A 13,108-nucleotide genomic window follows, 5' to 3' on the forward strand; every position below is an offset into this window, starting at 1 on the left:
CTAAATAAAATAAAATACTAAATAAAATATATTGATATTTATTAAATATTAATTTATATTTATGTTTTTTAAATTTAATAATTGATATAAATATAAGTAAATTACAAATAAGAATAAATATATTAATTTACTTATTTTATTTAATTTTTGTTATTTTTGTTATTTATTTTATTTTTATTTTATTTAAATCCTAAACCTTTGCCTGCTGTCCACATTTATTTTATTTTATTTTATTTTATTTAAAATTTGCTATTTTATTTTATTTTATTTTTATTTTATTTTATTTAAATCCTAAACCTTTGCCTGCTGTCCACATTTATTTATTTAGTTAGTTAGTTAGTTAGTTCAAAATCCTGAAACTATCAAGAAATGTTTATTTTATTTTATTTTATTTTATTTTTAAAATTTAAAAATCAGTTAAAATAATTCGGCATTGATTTGAATAGTGTGCATTGCTACTAAATAATATAAAATACTAAATAAAATATATTAATATTTATTAAATATTAATTTATATTTGTTTTTTATATTATATTATTTTTACATTTTTTAAATAATATATATAAATATAATTAAATTACAAATAAGAATAAATATATTAATTTACTTATTTTATTTAATTTTAATTTATTATTTAATTTAATTTAATATTTGTTATTTATTTTATTTAATTTTTATTTTATTTAAATCCTAAAACTTTGCCTGCTGTCCACATTTATTTAGTTAGTTAGTTAGTTAGTTGAAAATCCTGAAACTGTCATAGTAAAGCAGTCTTTTATGTTATTCTCTTTTATATTTTTATATATTATATATATATATATATATATATATATATATATATATATATATATATATATATATATATATATATATATATATATATATATATATATATTAATATTTTTTTTTTTTTTTTTTATTATTATTATTATTAAAAAAATCTGTGAAAATAACTTGGCATTGACTAATTGACAATTTGAATAGTGTGCATTGCTACTAAATAAAATAAAATAAAATATTTATTTTTTTACTTTATAATTAAATAATATATATAAATATAATTAAATTAATAAGTATAAATATATTAATTTACTTAATGTTACATTTAGTTCATGTTTTAATTTATGATTACTGTCTAGTTAGTTAAACTGGTTACTGAAGCTGTCATGGTAAAGCAACAGTCTTTTACATAATTCTATTTTATTTTATGTTACATTTCATTTTGTAAATTATTACTAATATTTTATTTAATTTAATTATTTAAAAATACTAAAACTTTGCCTACTGTCTTCTGTCATGGTGAAGCAACAATCTTTCACATCGTTCCATTTTATTTATTTATTTATTTATTTACTTGTTTATTTGTTTCATTTTTCAAACTGTCATGGTGAGGCAGCAGTCTTTTACGTTTTATTTTTGTTCAGTTTGTTTTATTCACATTACTGAGATATATTTAATTTAATTTCATATTGATTTGATTTGGAGAATAAACGAGGAGATGAGCACTGAAGGTCTCCAGTCGTTTGTGATCCCTCGTTCTCTTCTCCAGCGCTCGCACGGAGGCCGGAACAATGCCGGATCCATGTTAGCGTGTCTTTGAAGTCGTGGCATTAGCAGTTTGGGCACGGAGGGTTTTTCCATGTGAAAGCCCTTTTAGTTTTAATCAGAGTAGATTCAATTAAATTATTAATTTTCTTCCCAAACGCTTTTGAGGTGCAGATATGGGATCAGTGGAGAAGAAAGGGCCGTCAGCGAGTCACGTTTAATCATTAAGTTTCAGGAGAGTGTGATGTAATTACGCTCAGGTGAAGGAATTACAGCTGCTTTTATTAACGAGCTGCTCGTATGAGCCCATCTGAGCATGTGCATGTATTTTATTTTATGTTTTATTTTATTTATTTAATCCAAATTCTAAAACTTTCTATATATTTCAAGTTTTTTCATTTTTAAAAATCCCACACTCTCCGTGTTCTCCCAGACTCGGAGTGTGATGTAATATTGCTGCTTTATTAACGAGCCGCTGATATGAGCCGATCGGAGCATGTGCAGATGACCTTGACTGACCTTTAACCCCGTCCGCCCCTCTGTTGTGTGTTGGCAGATGTGTGGAGATCATCGCTAAGGAGGGCCGGAGTCTGAAGGAGCTTTATCTGGTGTCCTGCAAGATCACAGATCACGGTAAGACTGAGATGCGTTTCGTTTCTCTCTGAATCGGGAACACTTCAGACTACAGGAGCTTGAAGTCATGCGGCATGTGCAGAACGGACATTAACTTCAACCCGTCGCCTTCAGTCAGTTTTCCCTTTTAGGCCTAACTACTGTCATGGTAAAGCAGCAGTTATTCACATTATTTTATTTTATTTTATTTTATTTTATTTTATTTTATTTTATTTTATTATTTTATTTTATTTTATTTTATTTTATTTTATTTTATTTTATTTTATTTTATTTTATTTATTTTATTTTATTTTATTTTATTTTATTTTTTCAAAATAAATTCAAAAACTTTGCCTGTCTTTCAAAAACTTTGAAAGAGTTTCACATTTATTTATTTATTTCCTAAAAAAAAAAAAAAAACATTTCATTTAATTTTTTTTATTATTTATATCTATATTTCATTTGTTTAATTACATAAATATATATAAATATATTAATTTACTTGTTCATATTTATTTATTTATTTAATATCTATATTTAGTTATTGTGTATTTATTTAAATTACTTATTTTTAATGCATTTGTTTATATTTATTTACAATTTAAATATATTAATTATTTAAATATTACATGTATTTATTTATTTCCTAAATCTTTGCATATAGTCATGGCAAACTTTTTATTTATTTATTTTACTTTTTTATTAATAATTTATTTGTTTAATCACATAAATATATATAAATATATTAATTTACTTGTTCATATTTATTTATTAAATATATTTATTTATTCATTTATTTAAATTACTTATTTTTAATGCATTTGTTTATATTTATTCATAATTTATATTAATTAATTAAATATTACATTTATTTATTTATTTACTTCCTTAAACTTTGCATATTGTCATGGTAACGTTTAAATGGTAAAATTTATTTATTTGTATTTTTTACATTTTTATTTATATTTGATTTATTTAATTACATAAATATATATAAATAAATTAATTTACTTGTTCATATTTATTTATTAATATATTTTATTTATTTAAATGACTTATTTTAATACATTTGTTTATATTTATTTATAATTTAAATATATTAATTATTCAATATTACATTTGTTTATTTCCTAAAGCTTTGCATATTGTCATGGCAAAGTTTTTATTTATTTTTAATTATTTATATTTTTATTTATATTTAATTCATTTGTTTAATTACATAAATATAAACAAGTAAATCAGTATATTTATTCATATTTGTCAATAAACAAATAAATTACATTCAAATAAAAATTTAAATAATTAAAAATAAATAAATAAAATGTAAAATATTGCTGCTTAGCCATGACAGTATGCAAAGTTTTAGGAAATAAATAAATGAATGTATTTTTATTCTGCAATTATTTATTTAAATTACTCATTTTTAATTTACTTTTATTTTTTTATATATTAATTCATTAAATCGAACAATAGTGAATAAATATAATTAACTTTATTTATTTATTTATTTATTCCAAAGTCCAGCAATGTTTAATTTCCAGGCTTACAGTTTTAAATCCCAGACTTTCGGTTCTCTCAGGCTTTTGTTCCCCTCTGTGTGCACATTTGTTCATGTCTGTATTGTGTATTGGAGAGTGTTTCTGTCCGTACGGTCCATTGAAGGCACATTAATGCTCATTGTCAGTCCCATCCTTGAGCTCCAGCAGTATGCGCTACAGATAATGCAGTAATGATGGCAGATAAACCCTCTGATCCCTTGAAACAAAGGCCAGAACAGCTGCATGTGTTCACACACCGAATCACGGGGCGCTCTGGGTAATTACTGCCTGCTGAGACTGAAGGACAAAGCTGAGCGATTACGCCGGGCAAACAATAGCTACATGTGCTGCCAGATCGTAACGTTAGATGTAAGTAACTGCATGACGGAGCAAAAGGAGCCGTTCTTGTGCTTGTTCTTGCTCGGAGTAATGAAAACACATTTGGTTTTTATTAGTGTAAAGACAGAAACGCTCTCCTCCCATCGCCCACCTCTGAGAGCAGCCGAGCGACAAAGATTTGCTTCAGTGTTTTTAAGTGGAAAAAGATTTTAGAAGTAGATTTTCGGGTCAGCGGTGCTCTTAAATGACACCCTTGCGGTGCAGCGCTGAATCGCAGTGTGTTTGTGTTGAGCTCGTGCCCGAAAACTGACCACATCTCCTCCACCGCGGTGAAAATCACCACCAGTCAGAAGCATTAGACGTCATTACATGCAGCTGTGTCACTTACGGTCAGCGGGGGAAGCAGCGAGACGCAATAAACAGTCTGACCGGTGGACGTACATGATGACAAGGATAAACTAGAGTAGTGCACAAGCTAGAGCAGAGGAGATGTGAAGAAAAGCTTTGTTTTGTTAAATTGAAGGTGTCTTTGTTCACTTTAAGTATTTGCAGAAGAGGAGTGTGTTCTTAAAGCCAGCATGAAATGGAAGTCGCGCTTGTCTTTTGAAACGGCTTCGCAAACAAGAACAAATGTAGGGCGGGGCTTGATTTTGTCTGTGGGGAATTGATTGGATGGTGGTGGTTTGCTATTGGTGGATCTCATGTGAGTGACAGGTTGCCCCGCCCTCATCATCAGGGAAGAGAAGAGATGCTGCAAGAGGGAGGAGAAGATATTCTGATTCAAGATTACCAGGAACATGAATTAAAACAATAATGAGAATGTGCATAGATGAATCATTTATGAATAAACGCTGCAATTTCAATATGAGGGAATGATTTAAAAAAACATAATAATTTAATAATTGTTTTGTATATTTGGGTAGGCATGAACAATACAATAGGTTCTACACTACCTATCAAGTCAATCCCTGCATATTGAATTAATTCCTAATCATTTTAATTTACTATTATTCTTTAATAGAAGAATATAGACAAACTTTATTATTACTGTAATTGTCTCGATTGGCAATATTTGGTTAATATATTTTTTCAACACATTTAATGTTTTAAACATTATTTTTTAACTCTGCATTTGTGCAGTAAAATTAACTTTAAAGAAGATCTACATGTATTATTTTTCATTCATGGTGATAACACGGAAATGTGCCATTTAGTGGAGGACTTCTGTCACTTGGTGAAAAACAAACACTTTTAACATGAAAATGACATGAAATTGCCTCTATAACCGTTAGATGGCTGCAAAGGACCACTCATTAGTTCATTTGCCATCATATCCACTCCCTTTTAAAGTGTTTTGCTTTTGTATTTATTGTAAAATGTATATTATATCAAATTTTAGCAATTTTATTGCACTGAAGTAGAGGAAAAGTCACAAAGTCTCATGCCATTTAGATAAAAGGAATTTCTTCAAATTTTACAGTGGATGAAATTTTACTCACGTCATATTACATAAACTGCGTTTATGAAAAAATAATAAATGCATCAATAAATGCACACACGTTGTCCTCTGCTTTTGACGCTGAAGAACACACTGAATAACGCAGACTAAAATACAGGGATGAGCCGAAGCCTGCCGCCAGTTTCATATGAGTTGACTGAGGCGATCACGAATTGGTGTACATATTACGGATTTAATTTGCAGTTTTTTAGGGGGGCTGGGTGGAGATTTAGGGGGGCTAAAGCCCTCCTAAAATAGGCCTAGTGACTTCAATATTCCATAACAATAGGAATTGTCCATTTTGATTTCATTCACAGTCACTTTAAAGTTGGAGGTTTGTGGAAGAACAGAGAGAGTGAAGGTTCTGGAAAAAAACTGAATTGAAACTTTTGCTCATATTGATGACTGGTTAGAAACTCAAATTAACATGTGATGTATCAGCTGATTAGGACTAGTTATGGACTAGTATAGTTATTAGCCATGTTAATCTAAGCTGATATTGGCTAGAGTATAATGAGATTATTATGATAACATTGTCTGATTATTGGGCTGATTCACAGGGTTAGTTCTTCCTTTTGCAATGAATAGTGCCATTTTTTTTAAAAAATTATAAATATTGCATATTATAAATATTACCCACACATATTTACTAGTGCTGTCAAAATTGGTGTTAACTTTTTTCAGTTTAACGCATTCAATTTTAACACAATTAACGCAGCATCCATTTTTTCTTCATAATTTGGCTAGCGTTACATTATATGCTCATACTCTTACGCAAATGCTTTAAACCATTCAAGCGCCACAAGACAAACGAGAACGCGCTCTACGAATGCACGACTCAGGTGCACAGAAAGATGCACACCAATATCGAGTTATCTTTCACACTTGAATGAACAATAATGCACAGAATTATGCCAAAATGCCTGTTTTGTAGAGTATCCTCATAAGAGCTGTCTTAAATAAGTTAAATAACATCTGAAATGAAATTAAAGAGTTGTGAGTTTGGCAGCGGCAGCTCTTAAAGTGACAGCAGCCTAATAAACCAGTTGCTGTGATGTCTGTTATTAATGTTCATCAAAGAACAAAGAAAATTGCAGCTTTAAAAAGGATTAATCTATATTTCATTTATAATTTATGCAGTGCAGACTGTAAAGTGTTTGATAACTTTTTAACATTCAATTTCTGTGTATTTTCTACCTGTTAGACAGGGAAAGCCACAGGTAAATATGACATTTATTATAATTGGTTTATGTGAAGATGTCTGTAAGTAATGTATGTTTTTTTTAATCAATTTCATAGAGACATTAGTATTAGTGATACAGACCTTCATTCATAAAAAGACACCATTAAACAAATATTTAAAATATACTGTCTTTAAGTTCTTTCTACATTAATTTGGAGAGTAACTGCGATTAATACGTTAATTGGTTTTTAATCGATTGACATGTTTAATATTTACATGCATGCACTGAAAAAATCAGTAGAAAATGGAAGGTTCTGGTCATTTTCTGTTTGGACGTCCATTAAGTTCACAAACATTTCCTGTAACCCTGAATGCAACACATTGCGATGTGTAAAATATGGAAAATTCGTTCACATTAACACAATACATTGGGCCCTATTAACATTAAAAATGTCTTTACTGTAACTTTTACAATTTAATACATTTTTTAGTGAATAAAAGTATTACTTTTTTTTCCAAAAAAGAAAGTAAATGCTTTCATCCTTGGATCAAAGCATCTTCCAGAGGCATAAATGTAAGTATCGGTATCAGCATCAACTTTTAATAAACACAGATCAGGTGACCACTAGTTAGGGCACTATGTTAGTGTCCAGCGGTCATCTCGGACACTGAGAACCTCCTCACTTTATCTCTGCATGTTTTGGCCAGAATGATGTTTCTCTGAAAGTCACTTCAGATCTTCTTTGGCAGTGAGTTAAAGTGACTGAAGGACTTCTTCACCGCAAACTTTAAAGCCTTAAAATCAGACCGATGGACACAGTAATCCAGAACATAGTATCTTGCCTTGTAGATCAAAGTAGTGTAATTCAGCACTATCTGTGTGATTAATACTCTTATATTTACTTATATATGTTGTACTGTACAAAAAAGTTCATTACTGTAAATGCAAAAAGATAGTTACCAATGAACGCCATTAAAATAAGTTGCATGAAATAAATCCTAGTACATGGCATTATAAATAATAATGCACAGTTATGCAGTCATATGTATTTTTCACAGGCTGTATTTATAGTTGAATTGCAGTACAGCGCAGAAAGCATGTTCTGAGCGATTCTCCCATGAGGAAGTCTGATACGGCACTAATGTATTTCAGCCCACTTGAGATAATTACATATAAGTGCCGTAGTAATGTGCCGAATCAGTCGGAACTCCGCGCAGCATTTGTTTAACGTCAGCAGAACTCGTAGTGACTGTAATCACAACCCCTCGGATGCGTGATGAATGACCGCAACATCAAAACCAAACACTAATGATGCCCTGGAATGTGGCCGAAATATCCCAGCGTTTAAACAAGATTAATGGTGGACACCTGATCCGGGCTTTTAGGAGGAACCGCGGGCCTCCGTGGGCTAATGCGGGTCCGGTTTAGGGTGATGTCAAGAACCATCGCTCCTCTGAGGGCCGGTAAATACGCCTGTTCTCCCGCGTCATGCTGCTAATGGAATGATTGGTGGATTTCCTGCACGGCTCTTGATCAATTGGATAATAGAAGGGTGATTTTGCGTCCTGTGTTCTTGGCGGTGTTCTCATTTTAATATCTCCAGCCGGGGTTGGAAATTGGAAATGGAAGCTTGAGGCAAAAATGGCACCATAATGAACCAATAATGCCCCCCAAATTCAAGAAAAGGGGACAAAATTTGAAACAAAAATACATTGCATTGATTTTACTGAAAGGAAATGATTCACTGGAATAAAATGGATCATAAGTATTACATAAATATGATTTTTTTTTTTTTTTAAATGAATATTAAAAAGATGACTTCAGATTTTATTTGTATCAGTCTATAGTATTCTGATTCTTAATTGAATAAATACAAGTGTTTGACATAAAAGACAACTCATTAAATAAGGTAATTGTAAAACAAATGTAAATATAATATATTAATAATAACAATTAAAAAATAGCATTGCCCCTTGATGGAAAAGTTCATTTCTGACCCTGTCTCCAGCGTGGATTATTTTTATTAATGGTTTTGAGTAGTTTGTTGATGATGTTCTGTTCTTCTGCTGCTGTTTTCTGCTGTATGTTTGCTTTTAATCAGCAGATTCAGAGAGATGAAGCGAGGCAATAATGCTCTTGTAATTTCCGCCGTGATGCAGTGCGGCGCGCAGATGCTCAGTAAATGGACAAACACTCGGCAGAGAACATTTGAAGCCCTTCAGTTCTGCTTCCATTAAGTCTTGAGTTCATGTTTGCTGGTTAGTGATTGTGTTCAGCGCTACACTCGTGCACCTGCTTTAGTTTAATTAATTCTTATGGTTATTAGTGTACCGCTCTGTGAGATGACAGCGGGTCATGGGGTTCTGAAGATGATTGTGTTGGTTATTAGAAATCGATTTCGTAAAGCTTTTTATAAGTTCTTGAAAGTGTCATTTGAAGTTACAGGCGACACAGAATGAAGCTACACTCTAAACAATCCAACAACCCAAGTTGGGTTGAAAATGGACAAACCCAGTAATTGGGCTATTTTAACCCAACAAATGGGTTGCTTTAACCAAGCGATAGGGGTGTTTTAACCCAACGATTGGGCTGTTTTAATCCAGCGATTGGGTTGTTTTAACCCAGATAATGGGTTGCTTTAACCCAGCGATTGGGCTGTTTTAACCCAACGATTGGACTGTTTTAACCCAGCGAATGGGATGTTTTAACCCAGAGAATGGGTTGCTTTAACCTAGCGATTGGGCTGTTTTAACCCAGATAATGGGTTGCTTTAACCCAGCGATTGGGCTGTTTTAACCCAGCGATTGGGCTGTTTTAACCCAGCGATTGGGCTGTTTTAACCCAGATAATGGGTTGCTTTAACCCAGAGAATAGGTTGCTTTAACCCAGCGATAGGGATGTTTTAACCCAGCGAATGGGTTGTTTTAACCCAGTGAAAGGATTTTATTAACCCAATTATAGGGGTGTTTTAACCCACTGATTGGGCTGTTTTAACTCGGCGAAAAGGGTGTTTTAACCCACCGATTGGGCTGTTTTAACCCAGTGATTGGGCTGTTTTAACCCAGTGATAGGGGTGTTTTAACCCAGCGAATGGGATGTTTTAACCCAGAGAATGGGTTGCTTTAACCTAGCGATTGGGCTGTTTTAACCCAGATAATGGGTTGCTTTAACCCAGCGATTGGGCTGTTTTAACCCAGCGATTGGGCTGTTTTAACCCAGCGATTGGGCTGTTTTAACCCAGCGATTGGGCTGTTTTAACCCAACGATTGGGCTGTTTTAATCCAGCGATTGGGTTGTTTTAACCCAGATAATGGGTTGCTTTAACCCAGCGATTGGGCTGTTTTAACCCAACGATTGGACTGTTTTAACCCAGCGAATGGGATGTTTTAACCCAGAGAATGGGTTGCTTTAACCTAGCGATTGGGCTGTTTTAACCCAGATAATGGGTTGCTTTAACCCAGCGATTGGGCTGTTTTAACCCAGCGATTGGGCTGTTTTAACCCAGCGATTGGGCTGTTTTAACCCAGCGATTGGGCTGTTTTAACCCAGCGATTGGGCTGTTTTAACCCAGATAATGGGTTCCTTTAACCCAGAGAATAGGTTGCTTTAACCCAGCGATAGGGATGTTTTAACCCAGCGAATGGGTTGTTTTAACCCAGTGAAAGGATTTTATTAACCCAATTATAGGGGTGTTTTAACCCACTGATTGGGCTGTTTTAACTTGGCGAAAAGGGTGTTTTAACCCACCGATTGGGCTGTTTTAACCCAGTGATAGGGGTGTTTTAACCCAACAATTGGGTTGCTTTAACCAAGCGATAGGGTTGTTTTAACCCAACGATTGGGATGTTTTAACCCAGAGAATGGGTTGCTTTAACCCAATGAATGGGTTGCTTTAACCCAGCGATAGGGATGTTTTAGCCCAGCGAATGGGTTGTTTTAACCCAGTGAAAGGATTTTATTAACCCAGTAATAGGGGTGTTTTAAACCTGAGATTGGGCTGTTTTAACTCAGCAATTGGGCTGTTTTAACCCAGCGATAGGGGTGTTTTAACCCACTGATTGGACACTTTTAACCCACCGATTGGGCTGTTTTAACCCAGCGATAAGGGTATTTTAACCCACTGATTGGGCTGTTTTAACTCCGCGAATGGGTTGCTTTAACCAAGTGAAAGGATTTTTTTTAACCCAGCCATTGTGTTGCTTTAACCCAGCAGTTGGGTTAAACTGTTTGTGTAACCTGCTGGGTAGTTTTATTTAACTCAACTGTTGTTTAAAAATGTCTTGCTTTAAATGAACCCAAAGTATAATGGAAATTAACATTCATTACTATGTTTGAGTGAATTAATGCATTAATAAATGAACATTTATTAATAAGTTCATTGAATAATAATTAAACAATAAACATTTATTAAATTGCTTATTAATAAATGTCCATCTTTTGATTATTATTGTTGCCTCTAGTAATTATGCGCCTGATTTTTTTAATTTCCAATCTATTTTGGGTTCATTAAAGCCAGACATATAGTCATTTTTAAACAATAGTTGAGTTAAATAAAACTACCCAGCACGTTGGGCAAACATTTAACCCAACCGCTGGGTCAATAAAACAAACAATCACTGGGTTTGTCTATTTTTAACCCAGCTTGTGTACGTTGAGTTTATTTTAAAAGTGCATTTTTCTTCTTCTCCTTCTTCTTCTTTTTCTTCGGCTTTTGAGTCTACGGCTGCCCACAGAACTGCTTGTGGTAAAATTATGAAATTTGCCACACCGATAGAGGACAGTCCCAACATTAACTACAGCAAATTTGAAGTCTCTAACTCATTCCCTCTAGTGCCACCAACTGTCCAAAGTTGGACTTTTGAACCATAAGGAAAACTATTTTTCCCCCTCTGATTCCTTGGCTCAAGACGATTTATTTGCATTGCAGCTCAATGCTTTGTCCAATTTTCTCCAAAATTGTCTCTCTTTGCTGAACCATTATGAGGTGAAATATAGTTGAGTTTGTGGCGTTAGTTCCTCCTGCGGCATGCTGGTCTGTGGCGTCTCATTCTCTCATCGTCTGCTGTGTTTGTGACATTTTCATTCAGCTTGTATTCAGTCATATATTCAGAGCGTGACCCGCTGAGAAACGCCCGACGCCGGTGGACACGTAATCTTCACAACTCTGATTCTACATCAGACATTGTTTACTGTACAAAATGCATACAAATGTCCTCAAAATCAACCATTGAAGATATTAACATGAACTGAACAGACCCAATCATTAACATGGAAAACTGAACAGAGAAGTTCATAATGCTGTAAATGCTTTAAGTGTTGTTTGTGTTTATAGTTTGAGCTTGTTTATCATGACAGCCACTAATTCACCTCAAAAACATTTTACAAATGCAGTTTAGTTGATGGTTTTTGAGTATGAGGGCACCACAAAACCTGTTTATGTTGATTTGATGAGTTTCTACTACATGAAAGATGAATTTGAGTTGAGGAAATTGAACAGCTGAAGAAATTAGTGGTTTTTTTCTTGCTTTATATATTTCATAAGTGTATTGATCTATCTTAACTATACTTTGGCAAGTTGCATTTTTTTTATTATTATTATTATTAATTATATACAAATTGTTAATAAATATTTATAGTGCTTATAATAATTATAAAATATTAATAAATTTACCTGTGCATAATATATCACTTTGCATAAAAGCATCTACCAAATGCATGTAATAATTGTGTATGTTTTTGGGTCTATGCAGGTCATGGTCATTATAATAACACCATGTTTGTCTACTAGTGTTTGATAGACAGTTTCACGTCTTCGTTTAATGTCTAATTCTGCGTCCGCCTGATGCAGAACCAGTAGATTTCTCTCCATGTGTTTTATTCAAATGCATCTGTGTTTTTGTTCTTTCGTAAGCCGTGGCGTTCAGGAGGAGATCAAGCGTGTAGCAGTGGCATTGCTACGTTTAAGATAACAATGCTAAAAGACTCGGCCTTTGATTCACTGTTCTCACACCAAACTGAAAATCAACCGCAGAAACAAACAGATGAAAAGAACAGCGTGAGGAGAAAACAGGAAAGTTAATGGACATAAAAACGCCGCTCACACAAAACACGAAGTGACATTTTCTAAGTAATGGAGTGAGTGTGTTTATTGATGACCGCAAATGCACTCGAATGATTTTCCTTCAAATCCTCCTTCAGTCGTAGTCGAAAGAGTGTCATTTAGTGGTTCATCTGTCTGTTCATCTATTGTGGTTATTCACTTGTCCTCTCATTAACAGAAGATATGAGAACTTGAAATATGAAATAATAATCTTAAATTCCATTTGTGGCCATGTATAAACCCGTTATTTTTACATGCAATGATTTTTGCACATACACTGAATTCAGACTCA

The 13,108-nt window shown here is 32.9% G+C and overlaps 1 protein-coding gene across 1 annotated transcript in view; it reads left to right on the plus strand.

Moving 5' to 3' along the window:
- The window catches only part of fbxl17 (F-box and leucine-rich repeat protein 17), a 258,958-nt gene that overhangs the window by 176,553 nt on the left and 69,297 nt on the right, over window positions 1-13,108 (plus strand). Inside the window, exon 8 of the mRNA XM_067393445.1 lies at window positions 2,102-2,178. Coding sequence (XP_067249546.1) covers window positions 2,102-2,178 — 77 coding nt within the window. The remainder of the gene's footprint in view (window positions 1-2,101; window positions 2,179-13,108) is intronic.

This window comes from Chanodichthys erythropterus, chromosome 9, assembly GCF_024489055.1.
Source record: "Chanodichthys erythropterus isolate Z2021 chromosome 9, ASM2448905v1, whole genome shotgun sequence".
NCBI classification, from domain to species: Eukaryota; Metazoa; Chordata; class Actinopteri; order Cypriniformes; family Xenocyprididae; genus Chanodichthys; species Chanodichthys erythropterus.